General features: G+C 52.3%; 1 protein-coding gene across 1 annotated transcript in view; it reads left to right on the top strand.

Annotated features, from left to right (window-relative positions):
- Positions 1–560: 560 nt before the first annotated feature.
- Positions 561–26,656, top strand: part of ITGA11 (integrin subunit alpha 11) — a gene marked incomplete at its 3' end in the record, with an annotated part of 112,301 nt that continues 86,205 nt past the window's right edge. The window contains exons 1-2 of the mRNA XM_080692197.1: positions 561–807; positions 21,932–22,043. Coding sequence (XP_080548323.1) covers positions 756–807; positions 21,932–22,043 — 164 coding nt within the window. The 5' untranslated portion in view covers positions 561–755. The remainder of the gene's footprint in view (positions 808–21,931; positions 22,044–26,656) is intronic.

Here is a 26,656-nt window from a genome sequence, read left to right as displayed (position 1 = left end):
CCTGGGGTACTCACCTGCACTCGCCCATCCACCCTCCTACCCCATCCCTTCCCGAGGGCCCAGGGCTTAGTTGTGATCTGCACACGGGATACAGAGTCGAGGGCAGGGAGCCCAGCATACCAAGGCTTTCCTGAGAAAGTGACAGGTCCCTGTCCCCTTCCCCACTGCTGGCCACCCAGCCCCCTGCCTCGGCCTGGCTCAGGTGCGGGGGTGTTTGGTGGGCTTGAGGGGATCTGCATTTATTCCAGGGTCAAGAGGAGCACGTTTCAAACCTCAGGGTGCAAGGAGACAAAGGCATACCTCAGTGGATGATGGAGTGCGAACACCTGGGTCACAGAGGGTGACACTAGCCACCTTAGATACCCCTCTGGGCTTGGAGGAGCTTGCTTCTCTGGGACATGGGACTAGAGACAACTCTTCCCAGCCGACCCCGACCTGGTGAGGGGAGACAGGTGCGAGGTGGTTCCAGGAGCGGCCGCCTGGGTTTTCTCCTAAGCCAAAGGGAGGCGCGGGAGAAGGCGCGACGGGGAGGGCGTCCAGGCCCCAGCAGGCCTCCCGCCCAGGTGGCAGAGGGGCCGACGGTGGCCTGGAGCCAGAGCCCACGCGGTGTCGGCGCCCCTCCCCGCGCTCGAGCCCTCCCACTTCCTCCGAGGGGCCGCGCTGTCAGGGAGCCGGGCTGCAGTGCAGGCTCCAGGCTCGCGCCCCGCAGGCTGCCGCTCTGGCTCGCCGCCCCTCCGCGACCGCCGCCGCCGGCCATGGACCTGCCCCGGGGCTTCGTGGTGGCCTGGGCGCTCAGCCTCTGGCCAGGTAAGTGCCCCCTTCCTCCCCTCGCCTCTGGGCGCCCCCTGGCCGCCGGGGCCTCGGATCCCGCTGCAGGAGTCGAGGAGAGGCGCCCCCCCGCCCGGCTCGGACCCTGGCCGCCCCTGGGGACGTGGGTCCCCTGGGAAGCGGCTGCAATTTAGCGGTTTAGCCAAGTTCAGCAAAAGAGAGAGGCGCGCAGAGGCGACTTAGAGCCCGGGCTTTGGTGCGCTGGGGCCGAGTTAAAGAGGCTCCGCGGGTTGGGTGCACGGCGAGGCTTCCTGGGGTCCCCATGCAGCGGCTGGGGCACCCGGGCATCCCGGGCGCTTAGGGCGCGCCGCCTTTCTGCCTGGCGCCCGGGCATCCCTAAGTTTGGAGAGCCTGGCGCCGCAGCCCCGGAGGCTGGGGAGGTGCCCTCGGGAGCCGAAAGCTGCCCAGAGCCCCCCGCGCTCGGAACCCTCTCAAGTCCGCAGAGGCTGGGCCCCTGGGCAGAAGCAAGCCCCTATCCTCTGGGCCGCTGGCGGCTGAGCACAGCGCCGCACATCAGGACCCGGGAAAAGTTAGTTACCTGACACCGGGGCAGGGGCAGGGCAGCGCCCCAACTCTGCGCTGGGTATTATGCAATTATTCACTAATCCGGGGAAGCCGCCTGGCCCAGACACGCGCCGTTGCCTAATGCGCTCCAGGTGTGGGGGTGCCGCGGGGGTCTCCGGCCGGTGGGAAATCTGCAAACCGGTGGAGAGGCTGGCAGCCCGGCTCTCCCTCGGGGATACCCCAGCCCAGGCCTCTGCACAGTCCACGCTCACCAGACAAACCCCAGCCAGCTGCTGGGCAGCGGGCCAAAGTTTTCGGGGTTCCCCCTCCACGTGGCCCGAATGCTCCAGCTAGAGCCGGGGCCTGTAGGACTGGCCCGCATGGCCTTTCTGAGGCGGGGCTCCAGGCCCGAGCTAGGGCCGATCGTGTGGGTCACAAGCTGAGGTAGCCGGAACCATGTCTTCTGGGTACATAGTTGGAGACCCCACCACCACCCAGCCCTCAGTTCTCTCCCCAGTCCGCAGGAGCCACAGGAAGCACACTCTCCCGTCTGTCCCGTGTATAGCGAGCTTCTGGGAGTAATTCAAAGAGCCTCCCAAGTGGGGATTGGGGAGGGGAGGTTGGAGGGTGCTGTCCCTTCAGACCCTAGAGTGATAGTTTAAACAAGTATTGGTGGATGAAGTTTGGGTTGGAGGGAAAGGCTGGCGCCATCTAGAAAGGCTTTGCAAAGGCACTGCCCGCCCGCCGAGGTGCACTAGACAGGAGGGGGGGGGGGTGACTACATTAGGAGCTGTCCTCAAGCCACTAGAAACCTGGCCGCAGGAATAAGGAGTCACTCCTGTGTGCCAGATGAGTGATCCCAGAACCTGAGATGGCCCGGCTGCCTTAGAGGCTGGAGGCAATCTCAGCCTCCTTCACAAGCTAAGGGCAAAAAGGCTTTGGAATCAGACCAGGCTCGTTCTGGTCCCACAGCCTCTGGCTGGACAGCCCTCCCCTGGTTATGCGACCTGGTCAACAGGTTTCCTCCCAGGCGACAGAGGCAGAGATCTAAGTTCACGAAGCTGTAAGGGATGAGGAAGAGAAGTGGAGTAAGAAGCGCCAAGGCTTGGTGCACAGTAGGGCTCAGCGGACGATGTTCATGGTGTCGTCACCCAAGCAAGGGAGGGGTGACGTACAGTAGCACCAGACAACCTCTGAAGACGGGAGATGTGACTCAGAGCTCCCTTTATATGGAGAAAACCACTCCTGCGTTTATCTGGTCAGTTTGGGTTCTTGAAATATGGGATTCATTAGACATATCAATCACTGTTGGACATCTGCTTGCAAGGAGGGGGTGGGGCCAAGCATGCGTGCACTCTGGGCCCTGACTGTAGCTGAAGGCAGGGCTAGGGGAGCCGCATAGACCGCCGGGAGGGAATGGAGCAGAAAAACTGGGCCTGGGTGTCCAGACAAGAGAAGTTCAGTGTCGGCTGAGTAGGCAAGGAAGGCTTCCTGGAGGAGGGGGTAGAACTCCAACTGAGCCCTGAAGGAGTGTGTGGCGTGGAGGGAACTTAAAGTGAGACTTTCCTGGCCAGTTAAGGGACAAAGAGGTGTCTGTTTTAAAGCCACAGAGGTGATGCTCGCAGCCTGTACTGTGCAGATGGGAGGGTTCAGGGGTCAGTGGGTCCAATGTCCTGGTCCCAGGGCAGGATTGACCTTGATCTGTCACCCGTCACCTGTGTGCCACATGGATGCAGTGTGAGGGTTACCAGGAAGCTTGCCCGCAGGGGTGGCACGGTTTGGCTGGACAAGGACCCGCTGGAGGGCTCGAGACCAGGTTGGGAGTGCCCCATCACTGTGGTCACTTTGAGCCTTTCCAGTGAGCCTGCTGCAAACTAGACAAGGTGATGGGGTCAACACAACTATCAAGAAAGCCTTAAACAGCCGGGCGTGGTGGCCCACGCTTGTAATCCCAGCATTTGGAAGGCTGAGACAGGAGGATCATGGTTCTAGGACAGCCTCAGCTACTTAGTGTAGTTTGCAACTCAGTGTTTCAAAATAAAGAATAAAAAATAGGGCTGGGGGTATAGCTCAGAGATAGAATGCCCCTGGGTTCCATCCCTAGTGCCACACACACACAAAAAGCCATAAACAAAAAAAAATTTAACAAAATCCAAAGATGTGTATGGCTGACATTCAAAGAAAGTAGGCCCATTGACCAGAATTTTCAGTCGCAATCCATCTGTAGTGAGGTAAACACAGTCTTTACTGAGCACTTATTAACCGCCAGAACCCCATAAACGCAGACACAGTGTAGGGGTGAAGGTCCTGGATTCTCACTGCCTGGCACTGGCCAGGACTCTCCCAGTGAGAGCTCTGTGCCCTCAGCAAGTCACTACGTGGCCCTGCGCCTCAGTCCCCTCTCCTGCAAAGTGGGGTCATAACAGTACTTGTCAAGTTCTCTCAAAGACCAAATGAGCAAATTTCCTTCGGGAGCACCAGGCACGCAGAAAACACTCAGGGAGGTTGTAATTATTCTCTGTCATCATCCACATGACCACCACGGACGATTCAGTAAGGACCAAGGGTGCCCCAAAACGCAGCTCCCAACCTCAAGTCCATAACGGAAGTCTAGGGGAAGGGTATTGGAGGCTTAGAGGAGACACAGGGGCCAGAGCCCTAAATAAACCACAGCTTTTCCTCCCCAAAGGTCTGGCCCAAAGTCTTGATCACCGTGGGAACTAAGGAATTTTTTTAATTTTTCATTAATTTGACCTTAAGTCAATCTGATCACAGCATGAAAGGTTATGAATGGTTTTGGGTGTTGCAGAGAAGGACCAGACCATTCAATGTGGCCCTGGTATGTCCTTGTGAGTGAGAGTTCTATTTTTTTTTTTTTTTCCTGTAGTGGGGATGGAACCCAGGGGCATTTTACCTCTGAGCTACACCCCTAGCCCTATTTTTTATTCTTTATTTTGAAACAGGGTTTCCCTGAGTTGCAGAGGGCCCCACTAAGTAGCTGAAGCTGTCACCACCAAGCCCAGCTGAGAGTTCTATTTCAGCTGGGAAACCTTGTCTGTATAAAGCACAGTGCTAGGTGTAGAAAAACCAAAAAGCCCCAAGCTCTGCTCTCCAGCTTGGAAGATGCCAAGCAGAGAAACGGGCTTGCCACTGCCATTTCGTCACCGCCCCTCGTCCCCCTTGCTAGGGGCATATCGGCCTAGCCCCTCAGCCACCATGAGCTGAGGGGCCTCTGGACCCCTAAGGAGATGGAGTGGGATCTCGCCCTCTTTCTCATTCCTTCCAGGAACATAAATAAACCAAGGCTTTCCTAACTCCTCCCCCCAGAAACACAGCCCAAAGTCTTGGTCACCAGGAAAACTCGCCATATCCCCATCTCCACCCCACCGTGCACCCCTGGAGATGTGATGTGACCATCCTTGACCTTCTCTTCCCTCCCAGGCCACCCACACAGCTCCGTGGGTCCCCCAGAACTCACCACCTTCCCCTACCCTCGCCCTCTCTGACTCTCCCTCCTCCCCTTCAGTAGCGGAGGCTTCCTCCTTCTTTCCCCACAGCGGGGAACTTCCTTCCATCCTCAACACACCACCCAACCCCTATGGCTTAGGATAAAACTGTTCTGAGCTAGCTTGGCTTGGTTCTTGCTATATAGAAGGGAGTTAGTCTGGAGAATTTAAGAGCCCTCCTTTTTCTCTCCACAATGCCCCATTTGGAATCCTAGCACCTCATTGCAGGCTTTGAGATTTTCCTTTGGGAGTCCAAGTTGAGAGCTAGCTACTAAACAAGCTTTAAAATTTTTTAATCTATTTCAAAAACGGCCTCTCTTTTGCTCACTTGCTGCCCTTTGCCCCTCTCCACCCCCAAATCGTGGGCTGTCTCCAGGATCTTTTTTTTTTTTTTTTTTTTTTTTTTTTTTGGTGGTACTAGGATTCCTGGAAACCTTTCTACCACTGGGCTACACTCCCAGCCACATATATATACATATATGTATATCTATACATATATAATATATACATATATATATGTATATATATATATATATATATATTTTTTTTTTAATTTGGAAACAGGGTCTCTTAAACCAGCAAGGCTGGCTTCAAACCTGCGCAATCCTCCTGTCTCCTCCTCCCTAGCATGGAGATTACAAGCGTGCGCCACCATGCCCAGCATCCAGGATCTATCTTGAAACTGTATTCCCCAAAGCGACTATGAGCTGCAGAGATTCCCACACGCTCTGAGCATGGAGTGCTCACTGTAGTGAGCTATGGTCCAGCTCGGGACGGTCCCCAACCCCACCAGGTCAATCCTAACTAAGCATGATCTCAACCAAATGCCCACAGGTTTGTCGCCAGGGAGGAAGAGAATGGGAGAGGGAGACTGGAGTTGGTCTCTTGGAAACCAAAAACTAAGTGAACTCTAAAAAATGTCCATGGTTCAAGGACAGCCTCCCTGCTACTACTTAGTGAGGCCCTTTGCAACTCAGAGAGACCCTGTTTCAAAACAAAAAATAAAAAGTAGGGCTGGGGCTGTAGCTCGGAGGTAGAATGCCCTGGGGTTCCATCCCCAGTACTGAAAATACAAAGTCATGGAGAGTTGTCATACTGTGGACATAAGATCCAAGTCACAAGATGTGTGGAATGTCACCTGGAGGGGAAGCCAGAGGGGCCCAAACATCCCTGCCTTCCCTCAGTGCTTTCTTCACCAGAACACCTACCACATACCTAGCAGCGGTCATCTTCCAGCCAGACTGCCTGGATTCAAACCTTGCCAGCTGGGTGATGCTGGATAAGCCCCCCAGGGGGCCCATTTTTCTCAACTGCAAAATGGGTAGAATAACGACTTTACAGGCCAGTGCTCAGGTTAATGAGCAACATGTGATTCACTGAAGTCGAGTGCTCAGAACGGCCTGGCCCCCGCTTTGCCCTCAGTTCTCGGGAACAGTTGTTCCCCTTCCTCTGGGCATCATTCCACGGGAACCATCACCGCGCCACGCGGCTTTCACATCAGTTGGGTCTTGTGTGAAGCCCCTACAAGGTCACACCAACAGAGTCGGCGGCACTGCTGGGCTTCTTCTGATCCCAGAGCTGCTGCTCTGAACCCACGTGCAATACTGTTTTGGGGAACAGGCGTCAAGGGCACAGAAAGACAATAAAATACCTTTGCAAAGGAGCTGCCTTCCAAAGAATAAAATCAGGGTGCAAACAGCCCTCCTCGCTGCCCGGAGAGGGGCAGCTGCCACCTTCAGACTTAGGCAGTGATTCCCCTTGCAAGATGCCGGCGTGGTGGGAAGGGGTCCTCGAGGGCACCTGATGATGTGATGATGTAGGCCTCTCTCCCTCGCTAGCACCCCCGCCTGGCTCAGGGCCAGCCAGGACTCCACCGTCTGCCCCCAGAGCCTAATCCCACAGCGCCTGCACAGACCATCTCAGGGTCCCGATGGGGTCATCCTCTCTCCCCCACCCTGCCTGCTTCTGTTCCCCTAACCAAAACCTGCTCGGAGCTGGCCTGGGCTAATGAGCGATGACACTGTGATGAGCTCTTCCCAAAGGGATCCGCATTTTAACTGGGCGATGGCTTGAGCCAAGGGAATAAAGGCTGACAGTGGAATACCAGGTGCCTAGGCTGTGGGGAAGAGGAAATAGTGAGGCAGGGACCTGCCTGGATGGTCCAGCCCGCCAGCTCACTGCTTGTTACCAGTCAGATGTGCCCTCCCAGCCCCCGTCGCTGGGCAGCCTCGCCCTGCAAGGTGGGAGAACCCAGGCTGTGGCTTGGATGACACTGCTCTGAAGCGGGCAGAGGTTTTTCCACGCGGTATGTGGGGTGGGTTAGGCAAGTTGCTATGGCGACACGATCCAGGATTCCAAACAGGATGACAGCTTTCTTCCCCCAGCAGCATCACCCAGCTGAGCTAGACTACCAGAAATCCTGACCCTGCGAATCTCCGGGGCCCACTTTAGATCATCACAGATCCGAGAGCCAGGCCTCAGGCAGGCTGTGGGAAGTTCATGAAATGACTTGTAGTCCCAGCTACTTGGGAGGCTGATGCAGGAGGATGGCAAGCTCAAGGCTAGCCTGAGCAACTTAGTGAGACCCTGTCTCAAAATAAAAAACAGAAAGGGCTGGATATAGGTCACTGGTAGAGCACCCGTGAGTTCAGTCCCCAGTACCCAAAAAAAAAAAAATTTTTAATGGACTAGAGCATGAAGCGCCTACCAACAGTCTACAGGGAGTTCCACATTCTTTCTATTGTTCAGGAGCAGTCAGAGGCCCTGCAAGGTGGATGTTTCCATTAGATGAATGAGTAAACCAAGGCTTTTAAAGGTTTAGTAATTTTCTGTGATTTTTCCCAAGACCCCATAAGATCTAAGGGCCAGGTCTTCTAGCCACGGGTGAGGTTTAGAACCTAATTTATTCTACTCCTCAGGGGAGCTTAAAGGGTCAATAACACTTCAACCGAAGGAATAAAGTTCTAATGGTAGTTTATCTAAGTTAGTAGAAGGTAGGTCATGCCAGGTCATTGGATTCATTCTCTGTAGACGTATGGAAAGTCCCCAGTCTCCACCATATTCCAACCAAAAAAAAAAAAAAAAAAAAGGCTGGGGTTATAGCTCAGAGGTAGAATGCCCTTGGGTTCAATTCTCTGTGCTACACATTAAAGGGAGGAGCTCTCTTTTCCCTGCACACTTCAGTCCTCCTCTTAATCAATCATGGAAATGGGGGTGATGTGCTCGGAGGCACTGCAGGGCTCTGCACATCCAGTTGTCCTTAGTCCTGGGTGCAAGTGGGAACCGTGGTATGAAACGAGCCTTTGTCTGGACCTCCCCCAGAGCACACCGTCTCTCCCCACACTGAGGCCCAGCACTGGGACTTTCTGAAGCTCTGCAGTTGCTCTCATGGTCAGCCATGGCTGAGACTCACTGCTGTGACCTAAACCCAACTGCCCACCGAGCAGGGCTGAACTTGCTGTCCTGAGAAGGGAAATGACTTGCTCTGGCCACACAGCACATCAGCGGCACCAGCTCCACTGCCTCGCGCCCCCCAGCACCACCCAGCCCGAGGCTGCGTGGCATTCCTGGCCAGGCAGGGCTGCAGCTTTAGTCCAGGTTTGAGAAGCTGAGCACCTGGTGGGGTTGTGGGTGGGAGATGGTGGTTGGGGAGTTACTCATTGGTGCCTCAAGGCCACAGGCTGCTTGATCGCTGCGCGGCAGGACAACCAAAGAGGAGCTGCGGGATGATTTGGCCAAGGACCTCAGTCGGAGCTGCCCATGGACAGACAGAGCGACACCGGGATGGGGGTGCGGGAGGTGTCCAGTGGGGTGGGATGAGGCCATGATGGCCATTCCCGCCCAGCCATTCCAGGCCATGCTGACGCCATTGGGGTGTTCGGTAGAAAGGAGCCCTGACCCAGCCGGGGCACTGGGAGAGGAGGAATGCTTCATCAAAGAGTAAGAGCCACTGGCTTGGGGGCTGGAGCAGAGGGGTCCCTGGACCTTCCTGAGCCCTCAGCTCAACCTCAGGCTTCACGGCCCCGCTTGCCCCCATCTGTCCAGATCTTTCTCAGCAGCCAAAACAACGCTCAAATACAAATTAAATACGCAGTACTCTCCTTAAGCCCTCAGTGGCTCCCTGCTGCATTCAGTTAAGTGCAGACTCTAGCAATGCTAGGCAGACCCTGAATGGCCGGCCTTGGCTGCCCTCAGACTCTCCCCTAGCAGGACTCCATGCAGGGGCCCCGCACAGCCTGACAGCCCCAGACAGACTAAGCTTCTCTTACTTCCCCAGACACGCGAGCGGCCTCAGGCCTGCGCTCGCAGGGGTCCCTGTGCAGTCCACTCCGCCTCCTCCTCCACCTCCGCCTCCTTTCTCCTGGCTGCCCCACACACTTGTTCTTCAGGTTTCCCTTGGCCTGAAACCTCACCCGAGCCAGAGCCTGGGCCCCACCGTGTGATCTCAAGGTGCCCTGTACATGCCCACCCACCAGCGTTCCAACTGCCCAAACACCTGCCCCACAGCACTGGGAGAGCCCGAGAGCCGGGCTACGTCTCATCAGGCGCTGCAGCCCTGTCTCTTGGCCCGTACTGGGTTCAGCAGTTCCTTTCCACTTGTGTCCTAGGAAGTCCTAACGCTGTAGCCTGTATGGGCTGGATCCTGTGCTGGGGGCTTTGGGAGTAAAAGGTAAAGTTCTGTCTTTTGATCCTATAAAAGAGAGAATTCTTGTATTTCAAGGTACTTGAGGTTTTGCTGAAGAGAGGAACGTTTCTGATAAATAATGATAATATAAGAGAAAAAATAATAAGGGCTACAAGAGGGTTACATCCAGGGGATTCTGGGGTTTGAGAGGTGTGTGACAAATTATTTGCCAGAAGGATTAGTAGGCAGCAAGAAGGGCAGGTAGAAAATGTATCACAAGCCGGGCGTGGTGGCGCACGCTTGTAATCCCAGCATTTGGGAGGCTGAGACAGGAGGATCGTGGTTCGCAGACAGCCTCAGCTACTTAGTGAGGCCCTTTGCAACTCAGTGAGACTCCGTTAAAAAATTAAAAGAAAAAAAAAAAAAAAACCATAGGGCTGGGGGTGTAGCTCGGAGGTAGAAGGTCTCTGGGTTCCATCCTCAGTATAAAAAAAAAGAATCAGAGCGTACCACCTGATGTTCGGGCAGCAGGATGCTGGAGTCGTGTTGTGGGGGAGAATGGAACCATAGGCTAAAGTTACTGAGAAAGGACCCTTGTGCATTTGGGTTTAGCACACAGAGCCACTGAAGGTTTTTAAGGGAGGTTAAGGACATATTCTAATCTGCATCTGGAGACGCTTCCTGAGGAGGGAGGGAGGAGGTTGGGCGTGGATGATAGGACCACTACTGCAGCGACCCAGGAGAGAGGATGCCAGAGTGTGGAATGAAGGTAGAAAGTGAAAGAGGGGGAACCTTTTGGGACTATCGTCTAACAGGCCTGAGCGCTGAGTCACCAGAGAAGGAAGGTGTGAGGGGCCAGATGGCAGCCGCGCCGCCGTGAGGGGGTCCAAGCAGGGAAGCGGTGTTGGTCTGACTGTTTTGATGGGTGGCTGCCTCAGCGGCCCGTGCGTGCGTCTGAGTGAGAGCAGGCATCCCACAGCATGGAGCCTCTGCCCCTCTACCCCCTTCCCAGGCCCAGAAGCACTGATTCATCCCCCAAACTTACGGGGAGCTCAGATTTTGGGTTTAAAAGCCTTTTAGAGCAAAAGCAACAGCCATGGGGAGGGCCAAGCCAGACCACAAGCCAAACATCAGCTGTGGAATGTGCGCAAGGCCAGCCAGGGGCAGGGCCCGCAGGCTCCACAGACGCCCTGCCGCTCTTCTCAAGGTGGCCAGACGTCCCCAGGACGGTCTCTGCTGTGTTTCTCTTTTCAGTGTGGATCTGCCTGCATCCCATCTAGCATGATAAACCCGGCCCCTCGCAGCCTCCCCTCCAGCACCCGTCCGGGTCCCATCCTGTTGTTGGTTTTGCACAGTGGAAACCTAGGTATGAGAGGGAGGAATCCAAGTTTCAAAGGCCTCGTTTCCCACTAAAGGTAGTGATTCAGACATCAATCATACACTGCAGAATGTAGCCATGTCATTTAGTCCCAAGAGGGAGCTGGGAGTGCCCAGAGAAGATAGACCCTGGGTTATAGTGCAATCCCTGAGAGCCATCTGCCACAGCTCCTCGCAGGTGGCTTAGTCTATGACATGAAACCCATAGGGCAGAAGGAAAGAAAAGTCTAGGCCCAACAAGGTTCACGTTAGGGCACGTTCCCCTCACATGGGATTTCAACATTGACCCTGACACTTAAGTGTGACTTCGGGCAAGTCACTCTGTCTTTAGAATGTCTCAAATTATAATGTCTACCTTGTAGGATGAGTATGAAATATTAGGAACACTGCCCAGGTACAAACAAAATGTCTGGCATATCTGGGGTGCTCAGTAAACGTTACTAGCAAGAGTAATACCAGTTGACACAGAGTTGTGGCTTAGACAAGATCACCCCGGTGATCAATCACAGCCTTGGATTTGAACCCAGGCAGTCTGACTCGAGACTGGGACTCTGTGAGGTCAGCTGACTTGCCCCAGCTCAGACACCGGCTGTGATCCAGAGAGCCAGGGCCCAAACCCAGGCCTGGCCACCTTGGGAGCCATTTTCCTTTCTTCTTGGTGCACACAATTTTGTCTATATCTGTAGAGCCCCTTGACTACTTTCACTTAATGATTTTCCTTAAATTGACTTCAAACCAACCCAATCTCTTCACATAACCTTCTCCTAAGCAATAATTGCTGAAAAATCTAGGATTTGGTTTGCTGATACTTTAAAACAACCATTTTATTTAAAAAGCACATGGATAATCAAATTTTAATGATCCCTCCTGCCCAACCCAAACTCCTCTCACCTACCACACCCCGGGGACACTGGGCTCCTCCGTTTGGCTGTCAGGAAGGGCAAATCTCCTCCGGCTTCCACCACACAGAACTGAAGTGCTGTGGGGGGTCTAATTTGACTTTTCATGAGTTGGACCTGGACCTCTCCATCCACAGTGTGGTTTCTCAGTGGCCCTGGCTCTCCCTGCTTGGAGATTTGGTCATGCCCCCCCCCCCCACACCTAGGGCCAGCTTCCCCCTTGGAACTCATTGGGGAGAGCCTGGAGAAGCTGGCAGGTGTCCAGGCATCAGGAGTGGCTGTTTTCTCTTATGCTCAGCCCATCCTTGGGCAAGGCCCAGGAGCATCGTCACATCACCAGGCAGCCAGGTCCCTTGCTATTTCTGGCAGTGCTGTCTGGGTTGGCAGTGGCCCCGCTAGACTGGTCTCCATTGCTGGGGGTGGGCCAAGGAAGACGAGTCTTCCCCAGGTGCCCACTCATGAAGGTAGAGGGGATTTTCACATAAAACCTGAGGGGAGTCCAATCAGTCAGTCCACTGCCCCTATAAAAAAAAAGAGGGTGCTCCCAAGTCTCCCCCCCAACAGATACTTTTAGTGGGCGGAGGAACTTCCTATCTTCTCTAAATGCTGACAACTCCAGAAAAGCATCCTTTCCCCAGAAACCCTCCTGGAACACTACCCAAAAAGCTGCTGTATTTCTGTGGGTTTCTCTATCTTGTCTTATCAGTAGCAGCCCTACTCTTCACAAAGCTGCCTGGGTCTCTTGGGCAGTGGGCACTCTTCACTTCCTTCTCCCTTCTCTTCCTTCCCCTCCCCTTCCCAGTGGAGCTCACACCCTCTTGCCCTCCGATGCATGCCTATTAACACGGGCTTAACACTGCCTGCAACAGTTTATGCCAACCGGTACCCTCTCTTCTTCAGCCCTGGCCCTGCCCAGGTAGATGAACAGAAAAACAACTGCAAACTGATTCATACAGAGAAGTCCTTGGCTGGCAGAATGTTGGACTAGCCACCTTTCCCACCCCTAGGTTTTATTCACTAGAGGCTGCTTGAAAGCAGCCCTCACCTAGCTGGACTGGACCACTGTAGGCACACCCTAAATGTAACAAATGTAGAAAGCAAAACATGGGGCTGGTCTACATCCTCATAACAGGACCCTGCCAGCCCGAGAGATGATAAAGCCTGGACTGCAGATGAGGCCCCCTGGGCCAGGTGTGGGTTCCGACACTCAACTTGGGGAGCCCCGCCCCCTCTCAAGACTTCCACCCAATCAATTCTAAAATAAATGTTTGGCCTTCCTGTTTTAAAAGCCCCATGGGGGCTATGCTTCCAGGCTTCCATGAACATTTCTTGAGCCAGAACTTTGGCTCTGATTTTAAAGCCTTATGTACATGAAAAAAGTTAACAACAGGGACTCTGTTTAAAAGCAATTTGTTCTAAAGCATGAGTAGACACAGAGCCTTCTTGGCTCTGACTCATCTACATGTTTGCTAGGAGTTCTGGACTTCACGGGCTCTAAGAAGTCCAGTACCAAGTGCCTGAGCCCCTTAACAGCGTCTGGTCATCCCAGACAAGTGGCCATCCTTGGCTTGTATCTATCCCAGGACAGGAAACTTTCCACCTCCCAAGGCAATCCTTTATTTACTAGAAAACTGAGCTGGAACTATGAGCCCTTGACTCCTTTAAGGATCTAAAAATGGCAGTAGACAATTGAAATAGTTTTGCAACCATGAGAAATTGACCTACACTGACAACTGAAAGGACCTCTGCATAACCCAGAGAATCAAAACACTTCCACTCCCTAGTAACCCCTCCCCCACCGAGCCTAGCCAATGGCATCTGATGGGTCTATGCTGAGCCCCGAGCAGCCAGAGATGTTTTCAGATGGGTGTGGGTGTCTCCCCGGTGGGGCAAGCCCTGCAGACTTGGAAGGGAAGGGCCCCCACAATTCCTTTTTTTAGTTTACATTCAAAGAGCAGGGCTAGACTGGCCCAGCAGTTCCCTGGATCCTCATTACCCTACTTCCTCTCCTCCAAGGGAAAGCCCTGCCACAAATTGCATATCTTGAACCTTGTCTTACTCTTTCTTTGCCTAAACACTCCCTAGACTGGGGCTAATCTTGGATGCCCAGGGCTCTTGATCCGTACACCCGTGACGAGCAGGATCCAGGCGTAGGAACTGGGAAGCCAAAGCCAAATTGCATGAGCGCTTTGAGCTGGTTAGCATGTCCGCTGCTCGGTCCAGCTCTCTTTGAAATGGCCTGTGGGCAGGACTGCCACGTACAGCTATATAGACTGTGCGCCGCAGAACTTGTATCAACTACAGTGTAGACATCGCCCGCTGTGGTTGTGTAGTACAGTGACCTCAGGAGCCAGGGGGTAAAGAAAGTGATCAAACGAGCCAGAAGTGATTGTTTACCCAGCGCCTGTAATCCCATGTTATGAGTCTCTATTACATAATCCTGTAAATACAGAGGTTCATAATATTGATACTGCCGTGCTTATCCTTCATGGAAGCTTTTGAAAGCTCCAGGAAAGGTACGAAACAGCTCTTGAAACCTCCATTTTGATCGGTTTCTCTCCTTAGAGGAAGGATAAATGATGTAAGACAAAAACAACAACAAAAAAAAATATTCCAGCTGAGCAGGGCATGGTGGTGCACGCTGGTAATCCCAGTACTTGGGAGGCTGAGACAGGAGGATCGCGCAGGTTCGAAGCCAGCCTCAGCTACTTAGTGAGGCTCTCAGCAACTTAGTGGGATCTTTTTTCCAAATAAAATATAAAATAGGTCTGGGAGTTTAGCCTGGAGGTAGAAGGCCCCTGGGTTCCATCCCAAGTAACCCCCCCCCACACACACACACACACAACTACAGCCTTCATGGAGCCGGGAGTCCTGTTCTGAAGGAGGTGACCCGTGGTTCTCTGAAGCCTTGAGACGGCTCTCCAGGGCTGGGAGGGGAAACAATGTTAATTACAGCCAATTTCAGTGTGCTGTTTGCTGTTTTCAATTTTTAGGCCTGTTTTCCATGAGCTTGACATCTGCTTAACCAGCACATTGGCAAACTCATGAATTATAAAAAAAAAAAAAAAAAAAAAGAAAAGAAAAAAAGAAAGAAAAGAAAAAACGAGCCTCCACACTCTGCCCAGCACTTGCTTCTTGCCTGTGTTGCCTCTTTCTGGGTGCTTCAGTTGGGGGCCACCTGCCCCACAAGTCTCCTCCCCTCCCCGGTGGTGTCCTCCCTGATGACCAGTGGACTCAGAGAATCCTTCCTTAGCCAGAACTGCAGGTGCTTTGGAGAGGGGAGGGCGGGTCACTGGGATGATGTCAGAAAACATTAGTTTCTCCAGAAACTACGGCACCCAGGGAAGGGTGCAGAGAGCTGAGTTGCTGCGATGACAGACTGCGGTAGGGGAGAGAGGTGGGCAGGCCGGCAGTGCTGGGAGGTCCCGGGGCAGATGGAGGAGGGCGGCGGTACTGAGAGCTCCCCGGGCCACGCACCCTTTACCCTCTCAGCGTTCCTGGCAAGGCCATCGGGTGATTGAGATGCTTGGCCAACGTGGACCCTAGAACTCGCCTGGACTCCCAGCCCCTTTACACACCCGCAGGAGCTTTGGGACCCCTGAAGTGTGCCTTTTCACACATTAACATCCGCGAGGCCCCGCACGTGTGTGGGATCTGTGGCTCCCCCCTGGGGCAGGCGGACTCCTTGCCGCAGCCTCCCCAGAAACAGGCCTTGCCTCCAGCCGCTGGCGCGCTCCGAGCCTCCTGTTGCCAGGAGCTACCGCGGGTGTGGGCTGGGACCTGCTGCTTCTCAAATGAGATCATTTCCCCGAGAGAGCACTCAAAAGACGAGGGTCCACTCACATGGCGGAGTGATGACAAGTCCGTGAAGGCGTCCTCGCCGAGTTCCCTGAAAGAAAAGAAAAAAATGAGCCTCCACGCTCTGCCCAGCACTTGCTCCTTGCCTGTGTTGCCTCTGGCCAGGCCTGGCCAGCCTCCCATGGGATGCTCCCTCTGTCCCTTAAGCCTCCCCTTTTCTCTGGACTCCATCAAGAAAAACCATCTCTTCCTCCTTCTCTCCCCATCTCATCCTCATCGCGCAACCCCTCGCGCACCCCTCCTGGGCGGGTTTCCCCAGTGAGCCGCGTTCTGACCCACGCAGAGGCCGCAGACCTGAGACCTATCCCGAGGCGAGGCCCTGTGCCATGTCTTCAACAGAGGAAGCCTGAGGAAGGACGGTGGTTGGCAGGAATGTGAAGTGGGATGACTCCATGGTGTCTCCTCCAGAGAAGGCAGGGGACAAGGTCCAGTTAGCCAACATCCTGTCCCGACAGTTATTGGCAGAGAAGTAAGATGCTGCCATGTGCATTAAAAAAGTGAGGACATAGCCGGGCGTGGTGGCGCACGCTTGTAATCCCCGCGCTTGGGAGGCAGAGACAGGAGGATCGCGCAGGTTCGAAGCCAGCCGCGCTGGCGTAAGAGACCCTGTTTCAAAAATATAAAATAGGTCTGGGAGCATAGCCCGGAGGTAGAAGGGCTTCCAGGAACCCCAGTACCACCAAAAAAAAAAAAAAAAAAAAAAAAAAAGTGAGGACATAGGCGGGCTTTTGCAAGAGTAAAGGGGTGCTGGTCCCTCTCCTGGGGAGACCCAGGAGTGAGCAGCGTTGCTCTAAGCACAGAAGGGCAGCAGGGCCGGGTGATAAGTGTAATCCCAGCATTGAGGAAGCTGAGACAGGAGGATCACAGACAGCCTCAGCTACTTAGGCCCTTTGCAATTCAGTGAGACCCTGTTTCCAAAGAAAGAATAAAAAATAGGGCTGGGGGTGTAGCTCAGAGATAGAATGCCTCTGGGTTCTGTCTCTAGTACTGCCAAAAGAAAAAGGAGGAGGAGGAGGAAGAGGAGGAGGAGGAGGAGAAGCTGGTGTCAAGGGCTCTGACAGCAGGCAGGTGGGTGGGGTGCGGAGGCTCTGCGGGGCCGTGGGGCTGTGGGGTGTAGCTCACTTTCACAAGTGGCTTGAAGCTGAGGACACTTGTATTCTGTTGGAGGGGGGAGGAGGGGGCATTCTCAGTCCTGGCCCGCTTGAATTTACAAATGAGACCAAAGGCAGAGGAGCACACAGTCTGGAGACACCAGGACCCTAAACATGTGTTTAGGGGAGACTGACTGCCAGACAGGGACGTACCTTGTTCAGGGTCACACAGCTGCAAGGTGGCAGACCCCAGCCACAGCCTGAGGGTCTGATGGGGACGACAAGAGCCCCGCCCACTCGCCCCAAGTCTCACTGAGTTTCCGCAGCACCGCCCTCCTCCGGGGTCAGCCAGGCTTTCTGTGGAAAGGTGATCACGTTGCCTGGACGCCCACCAAGGTCTCTGACTTTCTGACATCTGATGCATCCAGAAGCCCCAGCCAGGCCAGGAGGCCAGGCCAAGTCTCACAGTGCAAGCAAGGCAGCGGGAACCGGGCCCCGAGAGACACACAGAATTAGATGATGACTTTCTTTAATTCTTTCCTTTGGCTTAGGAATGCAAAATATTATCATTTTTGCCTGGAGATTTCCCTTCCCAAACGCCTTTGGCTCTGGCCAACCCTGAGATGAGTTTGCATTCCTCTGCTCCGCCTTGTCTCCAATTCCAAATCGTTTGCGGAGACTCGAGACAGATGCTCGCGTGCTGACAACTGGAAGTCAGCTGCCCTTTTTGCTCCAGAGAATCTCCTAATGTGTGCCAGGAGTGCACCCCAAGTGTCAGAGGCCGAACCCTCTCTTATTACAGATGGGGAAACTGGGGCCCAGAGAGGCACAGCACCTCTGCATGGACACACAGCCCCAGAATGACCAAGCTGACATCAGAGCTCAGATCGCCCCCACGCCTGTCCAGGCTTCTCTTGGCTTGGCTTCAGGCTCTGTTGACTTGTAAACATGTCTCTTGTTCTGCCCAGCATGGCTGTGGACTCTGAAGACTACAAGTCGTTTCCTGGGTAGAAAACTGGGTGGCCCCGTGAGCTAGAGCCCAGAGAGATGTTGACTGAAGCCAGGTCATCCTGAGGGAGTGGTGGTGAGTGCAGAGGGACTCAAGAACACCTGGTGACCTTGAACGACTCCCGTTCTCCCCTGGGCTTTAGTTCTCCTGTTTATAACAAGGATCTAATATCCAACAGAGTGATTCTCAAACTGTATTCCAAGAAACAATGAGGATCCAAGGAAGTGTCTTAGAATTACCACTCGGGGTAGGAAACTACTCCTCGTCTCCTGCTCCCACCCTTGATATCAGTCTCTGGGGAGCAGAACAGCAGCCTGGTGACCGGCCTCGGGAGCCAGGGAGAAGCTCGCAGAAGAGGCTGAGGACTCTCAGGCCTCCTGGGAGATCGGGGAAGTTCTGTCAAGATCCCTAAAGAGTTAGCTGGGAGGGAGAGGGGAGGCCTGGGGAAGCTAGTATGAAGTGTTGGCTGAAGCCACCATTGTGTGTCAGCCTCATCCCTCAGTACTTGGCCTGTGGCCGGCCCACCTGCGGAAGACAGAGTCCCCACCTTAACCCGCAGCCAGTGAGTTTGAGAACTCTGAGCCCAAGTGATGTTCAAGCCCCATGCTGTGGCTCTGGGCCCTTTTGGGGACTGATACTTTTTTTAAAAAGCCAGATAGAATTCTGCGAAAGGGAGCCGCATCTGATGTCACCCTGGCGGCCGTCCACAGGACAGTAGCCCAGGAATCGTGGTTTTCCCCCTCTGCCATCAATCTCAAGGGCAGAGAGTGGTGAGCCGCCTGGACAGGCTCCCATGTCTCTGCAACTGGCCCGGTGATTTCCCATCAAAAACAACTATTTGGGTTTGTTTTGTTGGTGTTCGGGGTGACAGTCTCTGAGAAGACGACGTGCCCCAAGCAAGGGACCCTCCCCCAGGGGAGAAGGCCAGGGAGCCGGCCAGGGCTGAGGTCCGAGAGACAGACTTTGACGTCGCTTTCAGGAAATCCATTCTCTGGCTGGTTTGGTTTGGTGAGAAGCACAGGCCGACCGGGCTCTGGGGAGGAAACCAACATGATATAACTTAATTCCTCTTCCTTATGGCCAGAGTTCACTACATGTCACTGTCAGAGACAGCGAGGCGGAGCACAGGGGTCCAGCTGGGCCCCAGGCAGAGAGGGGAGGTCTCCTCCGTCAAAGGAAGCTCCCCTCCTGTCTCAGCCTCCCAAGTACTGAATCACAGGTACACACCACCAGCTGCCCTGAGCTGTTTAATCATTTCCCAAAAATCTGTCCCCTGATGAGTGACTTTAGGCAAATTACTTAACCTCCCAGAGGTAGGATGATGTCTCTCTTTGAAGGGAGGCAGTGTCCCAGCCAAGCGAGGTCTCCAATTATCCAGACAACCACTGTGTCTGAGCCAGACCTTTATTTGAAGTGCGAGGACGTAGCCATCTCGCAGCACTCAGATGACGCTGTTCCGTGCTAGCAGGCATGGGGCAACAGACAAGTAAATACATAAATGTGTGTGGGATGGTGCTCTGCGGACAAGAGAAGCAGAGCAGGGGCAGGAGAGCGGGGGCCTGGGGATGGGAGCGTGGAGCCCAGCTGGATGGAGGGGCCACGTGGAGGGTGGGCGAGAACACGGTTCAGGCAGAGGGACAGAGACGCAGGCAGAGAACAGAGAACAGCTCTGACACATTCAAGGGACAGAGAGTGGCAGTGGCTGGAGGGACAGGCTTGTGCATGTGTGTGTGTGTGTGTGTGTGTGTGTGTGTGTGTGTGTGTGTAAGCGCGCACGCGCTCACGCCTCCTTCTTCCCTGGAACAAAACTGGAGAAAGGGCAAGTTTCTCTCTGGAACCGCACCTCAATTTCTTTGGCCTCTCTGTGCCCACCAGCCTCCAGATCCACACAGGTGGCCTCCTCTGGGGCAGGCAGCCTGCTGACCTGTGCCCCCTGCCCAGAGTCCCTGCCCCAAGGCTGCCTGCTGCTGGCCAGGCTGAGAAGTCCCTCCATGGCCTGGACTTTGTAAACGAGGCACCCATGGGCCAACTCGCCCTTCTCCCTCCCGCTCAGGGCCACGGCACTAAATTCATGTGTCCAGTTATGGAATCACGAGTACAGGGCTGGCAGCTACTTAGCCATTGCTGCCCTTGCCCCTCTCCAGCCGGCGCCTGCAGCAGGTTCTGCTCTTAGAGCACCCAGCTCCTGCTCCCCACCCCAGGCCCCAGCCAAGCCAAGACTTGGCCTCGGAATCTTTCTTAACTCAGTGTTCCAATAATTGTCATGGGTTAAGTGAGATTACCACTGGAATACTGGAATATTTGAAGGGATTCCAATTTTACCTCTGGGGACTCTAATTTGCAACTCAAATGATAGAACTTGGGGCAACTTTTTTTTTCTTTGGCGGTACTAGGGATGGAACCCAGGGGCATTCTACCTCTGAGCGACACCCCCAGCCCTATGTTTTACTCTTTATTTTAAAACAGGGTCCCACTGAGTTGCAAAGGGCCTCACTAAGTAGCTGAGGCTGTCCGCGAACCACGATCCTCCTGTCTCAGCCTCCCAAATGCTGACATGACAAGCATGTGCCACCACGCCCGGATTTGGGGCAACTCTTAGCACTTTGCTGAGTAATAAAAGGAATAGAAGCAGCCACTTGTTTCAGCAGAATAGATCCAGTACAAGGGGGTGTCCCAGGGTGTCACCCTGAACACAAAGACCAGGGGTCAGAGTCTGGATGGGTGGAGGGGCGCTTAGTGGAGCCCCTGTGGTGGCTGTGAGACCCAGGGCTGGTGGGCTAATCTCCCTGGCCCTCCATTTTCCCTGTGCAGTCCACATACAAGGTGGAATACACGTGGACACTCTTCAAAATGCAGGGCGCCCATACGTGCCCATTTTGTTATGCTGGTCCATGTTCACTGATCTAAAAGCTTGGGCTGTGGCATGACCCCACCCCTTAAGTCCCACAGGTCCCAAGTTCAACGGCCCTATGGGTGCTGACAGCCAGGCAGACATGCTCTAAAATCGGGGACAGACGTGCTCTAAAAATATCTTATGGAGAAAGGAGTCGCTGACTGGACATCTAGATCCTCCTTTCTCATGCTTCCCCGACCCGCTGCCCCCAGCAAGCCTCTTAGCATCTCTGGTGCCATGCCAAGTTCACCTGCCAGGTGAGGGTGATTATGCTCCTCCTCCCCAGGTCGAATGAGGCAAATGAGGGCAGACAGTAGGATACCCAAAACCCAAGTGCCTGTCTTAGTGCAATGTCTGTCTCAGTAACGAAACACCCGAGACAGGGTCATTTATAAACCAAAAGGTTTATTTAGCTCTTGATTCCAGAGGTTCCAGGTGGCACCGGCATGATGGCGGATGGGTCCATGGGGGTGGGGGGGGGGGTTTTGCAAGAGTGGAAAATGGCCAGGCGCAGAAGAAACAAAACATTAGCAATAAATGCGCTTTGTGACAACCTGCTCTCAAGGTGACTGATCCAGTCCCATGAGACCCAAGTCACTCTCCCGAGAACCGCTCCATCTCTCAAGAAAGACACTAATTTATGGGGCAGAGCCTCCGAGGCCTGATTCTCTCCCAAAGGCCCTGCCACCTCTCAACACCGTGGCTTTGGGAATCAATTTTCAATGTGAGTTTTGGTGAGGAAGGACCACATTCAAACCGCAGCCCTGTCACACGCAGGGGACTGGACTATTTCTTGTGATTTGCCCCAGGAGGCAAAGCATTTCGTTCCCTGAAGAAAAATTGGTTCGTTGATCTGTAACTTGATGTTAGAGGGAGGACGGTGAGGCCGAGGCAGAGGGTCATGGGACTTTCTGCCTCGGCTGTCCCAGCCAGCCAGAGGCCAGCCTCAGCCAGAGCTACACACACAGGCTCAGGAGGAGGTGCTCAGCTCTTGGCCAGGCAGGAACAGGCACACGTGAGAGAAGGGAAGAGAAGGAAAGAGCAGGGAGAAGAGAGGAGAAAAGAAAGGAGAGTCCAAGAGAAGCTGGAAGAAGCCAATTTGGAGGAATTTGGAGTGATGGAGGAAGGGACCCATCTCTCCCCACCAGACCAGGCATTCCATCAATCCACAGACTCCCCGGGGCGGGTGCTGGGCCTCTCCCCTCTGGGGGCTCTCTGGGGCAGGGACTAGTCACAGGGGCCCAGAGACTGAGCCCCTCCAAAGTAGACGCCTTGCCCCTGGGTCCCAACGCACCCCTGGGAATTATGCCTCCGCCTGCCTGACTTCTCCTCTCCCCACCAGGGTTCACAGACACCTTCAACATGGACACCAGGAAGCCCCGGGTCTTCCATGGCTCCAGGTCCGCCTTCTTTGGCTACACTGTGCAGCAGCATGACGTCAGCGGGAAGAAGTGGTAAGTGACAGGCTCTCGGCCCCGCCCTCCACGCCAGCAGGCCCCGCCCTCCAGGCCCTGGCCTCCTGGACCCTCTGAGGCGCTGGGCTTGGCTCCCCTCTGGCCACTTAGCTCCTCCCCTCCCCGACTCTGCAACCCTGAGCGTTCACTTCTCAGGCCTTCTGTCTTCTATGAAATGGTAGTGGACAACTCTGCCGTCTCTGGGACGTGTGGCAAGACTTTGCAGCCCGCGGGGGCTCCTCGATGGGGCAGGCCCTCCGCTTCCCTCTGCTTGGAGAGCTTTTGGGGTGTCCCTGACGGGATCGATGTGAGCGCACGCAACTTTGTGGCAGATTCTTATATAATTCACTCATTTCAGGTGTGCATGGCGACGATTTCTTTAGTAAACTTACCTAGTTGTGGGACCATTGCTGCAAATCAGCTTTAGAATGGTTTTGCCACCCCCCCCCCAGGCAAATCCCTTACGCACACTTGGTGTTACCCTCTCTCCTCCTGATTGGTCCTAGTGGGTGGGAGGCAACAACGCCTTCCTCCTGTCCTGGGATGGAAAGGGCCAGACCCCTGCATGACCCTTTTAGAAACCTTTATTAGTTCATTGCTATCGCTATACCAAAATACCAGAAGATGGGTACTTTGTAAAGAAAAGAGGTTTATTTAGCTCGAGGTTCTGAAAGTGCAAGATCAGGCGGTCCCATCTGCTTGGCCCTGGTGAGGGCCTCCAGCTGATGCCTCACAGTAGAAGGAGGAAGTGAGCCACAGAGCAAGACAGGAAGCCAGCGAGACTGGGGACCAGGCTCACTCTTGGTAACCACACACTCTCCAGGACCAACTCACTCTGCAGAACCAGCGTTAATCCCTCCCGAGGGCATTCATGCAACCTGGTCACCTCCATTGGGCTCTGCTTCTTAAAGGTCCCACCAGGTCAGCACCAGCTCACTTCAGACCAAGCCCCCAGCACATGAGCCTTTAGGGATGGACCACAGCCAAAGCATGGCAAAGCCCTTTCAGAGTCTAGGGACCGTAAACCCTCGGGATGGGGGGGTCCATGCTGGCTCCCCGGTCTGGCCCTGCCCCTCCCAGCACTGCCCTCCACTCCCTCCTGCCTTCCCTTTCAGTGCTCAGCACTCCCCAGCTCTCCAGGACCAGACCCTCCTCGCACACTCCTCCTCCTCCTGCCGTGTCCCTCCTGCCTGTCCTGTAGTTTCCACCCACCACCCCATCCCAACCTGGCTAATTCGCTCATGTTTTTATTGTTGGAAAGGACGACATTACTGTCTATTGAGGAGGTATAAATTGCATATAATAAAGTGTAAATATCTTGAGTGTATTGCTCAATGAGCTTTTACATCTGTTTATGCCCAGTGCTCAGCTCCTGGAACAAGACACAGAACATCCCCATCCCCAGAACCTCCAGCCCCCACCTACCCCAGCCAGTGCCTTCCAGGTGACCCCTATAAGCACCAAATCTATTCTCCATAGATTTTTGCAGTTTGTTTTGAACTTCACACAGATGATGTCACTGTTAGAAGACTCATATCTGAGCACTTTTACTCAACGCTGTGTGTGCAAGATTTGGCATGCTGCTGAAGTATCCTGCTTCACGCTTCTCCTTTGTGTGTGGCGTTCTATTGTATTACTGTACCATAATTTATCTGCTCTCTACTGATGATATTTAGGTTGTTTCCATTTGGGGCTGTTTCTAATGGAGTTGCTATTAACCTTCATGTCATGGACATACACATGGGGGCTACACCCCTAGCCCTATTTTATTTTTATTTTGAAACACTTCTATTCAGTGTCTACTCAACTGGTAGAATTGCTTAAAGGATAGATAGGTATATGATTAACTTTATTTTATTTTATTTGTGGTACCGGGGATGGAACCCAGGGGCTTTCTACCTCCAGGCTACACTCCCAGATCTATTTTATTCTTTATTTGGAAACAGGGTCTCACTAAGTTGATGAGAGCCTCACTAAGTAACTGAGGCTGGCTTCAAACCTGCATGATCCTCCTGTCTCAGCCTCCCATGCACTGGAATTACAAGTGTGCGCCACCACTCCAGGCTTATGATTAACTTTAGTAGGATAGGCCAAGCATTTTTCCATGTCATGGCACACGCTTGTAATCCCAGTACTTGGGAGGCTGAGATAGAAGGATCACAGGTTCTCAGCTAGCCTCAGCTACTTACTGAGGCCCTCTGCAACTTAGGGAGACCCTGTTTCAGAATAAACAATAAAAACATAAGGCTGGGGGTATAGCTTGGAGGTAGAATGCCCCTGGGTTCCATCCCCATTACCACACACAAAAAAAAATCTTTGCCTCTCCCCAAAGCATGAAGATACACTTCTGTGCTTTCTTCTAGAACTTGGAGGTGTTTGCTTTGTCATTTAGGTTAGTAATATGTCTCCAATTTTTGTGTAAGGTGTGAGAATAAGGTCAAGGGTTTTTGTTTCTTTCCCATGTGGGAAATTGGTCTGGCGCCATTTGTTGAAAGACTGTTTTCCCCCACTGAATTCTAGTGTTGTCTTTGTTTAAAATCAGGTGACCATACATATGTGGGCCTATTTCTTGACTCTTCTGTATTCTGTTTGTCTATTTATCTAAACTTGCAGTAAAACTGCTTTGGTGACTGTAGCTTTAAAATAAGACTTGCCTTCAGATTTGCTATATTTGCTTTTCTCTGATGAGATTCTTTTAGTTACGTCATATTCTTTACACTGCCATATGAAATTTAGGGTTAGATTGCCAATTTTCCCCCAATAAAATTTGCTAAGATTTTGATCTGAGTTGTGCTGAATTTAAACAGATAAAATCTGAATAATATTGAGGCTTTTTTACTTATGAACATATATGTATCTCTTTATTTACTCAGTCTTAATTTTTTTCAATAATGCTTTGAAACTTTCAGTGTAAAAGTGCTAAATATCTTTCTCTGCATTTGTACATATTTACATTTTATGCTATTGTTCTTATTTCATTTTCCAATCCTTTTTGCTAGTACATGAAAATGCAATTCTCATATTGACATTTTTTATATTTTTCTATATTGACATTTTATCTCATAACTTTCCTAAGGTCATTTAGTATTTCTACTAGCTTGTTTGTGGATTCTTTCGGATTTTCTATGCATTCAATGATGCTACATGAAGCAACTATAGTTTTATTTCTTTCTAACCTTCATTCCTTATTTATTTTTCTGTCTAATAGCCATGACCAGAACCTTCAGTGCAAGTTTGAATAAAAACAGTGACACTCAACTTTTCTTTTCCAGTATTTCATAACTTTTGCGTGTGTGTGTGTGTGTGTGTGTGTGTGTGTGTGTGTGTGTTACTGAAGATTGAACCCAGAGGCAGTCTACCTTCGAGCTACACCCCCAGCCCAGTTTTATTTCTTATTTGGAAACAGGGTCTCACTAGGTTGATGAGAGTCTCACTGCTTGCTGAGGCCGTCCTCGAACCCGCAATCCTCCTGTCTCAGCTTCCCAAGTACAGGGATTACAGGCGTGGGCCACCACACTCGACTTAGTATTTCATAAGTAATTGTTCAAGATAGATTGTTTATTGTAAATATCTTCAGATTTTTTTTAATCTTCTACTCCTAGTTTTCTGAGTTTGGTTTTTCAGAATTTGGGAACAGGGTTTGAATTTTATCAGAGGCTTTTTTTTCTGAAACAGATGATATAATATGGTTCTTCTTTATTCTGTTAATGTGATAGATTATACTGATTGGTTGATTGATTGAGTTGGGGACCGTGTGTGTGTGTGTGTGTGTGTGTGTGTGTGTGTGTGTGTGTGTTTCAGTATTAAGCCAAACTTGAATTCTTGGGATAAACTTCACATATTCACATGTCTTCTCCCATAAATATTCTCAGGAATTTTGTTTCCATGAGACGTTGGTTTCCATTTTGCTTCGTGAGGTCTATTGGCCTATGAACTTTCCTTCTTGTAATGCCGTGTCAGGGTTTTGGTGCTATGATTATCCAGGCTTCATACAGTGTGTTGAAAAGCATTCTCACACTTACGGTTCCCTGGCAGAACGTAAGAGGTATATCATCACTTCTTTAAATGTTTGGGGAAATCCATCAGAACAACAACTGGAGTTTTTGTGAAATTTTTATAGACTCGATTTCTTAAAGATAATAACTTGTCAGATTTTCTATTGTTTCTTATGTTGACTTCGGTAACTTGTGGTTTTCAAGCAGTCTGTCCATTCCCTTTGAACTTGATTGACAAAATATTATTCAATCGCCCCCTATCTTCTGTTCAACGCCTGTAAGGTCAACAGTGACCTCATTTTCATTCTTTTATGGTAACTTGTGTCGTTTCTCTTGTTTTCTGTCAGTTTTTGCAGTGGACATATTAAGTTTACTAATGTTTTCTAATGATCAAATTTAGGTTTTATTGCTTTTTCTCTGTAGAATCTGTATTTTCTTTTTATGGAGTTCTCTTTCTTAAGTTACTGCTTTCCATTTTTTGGATTTGTTTAATTTGACTTATTCTTATTTTATGACCTCTTTTCTAATACATGGATATAAGGCTATAAATTTTTTCTAAACATTGCTTTAGCTGCCTCCAACATACTTGGATGTTTTAATTATGATTTGTAGTAATAT

Source organism: Muscardinus avellanarius, assembly GCF_963383645.1.
Source record: "Muscardinus avellanarius genome assembly, chromosome: 3".
Lineage (NCBI taxonomy): Eukaryota > Metazoa > Chordata > Mammalia > Rodentia > Gliridae > Muscardinus > Muscardinus avellanarius.
The sequence above is the reverse complement of the archived record's forward strand: the minus strand, read 5'-3'. Positions and strand labels throughout refer to the sequence as shown.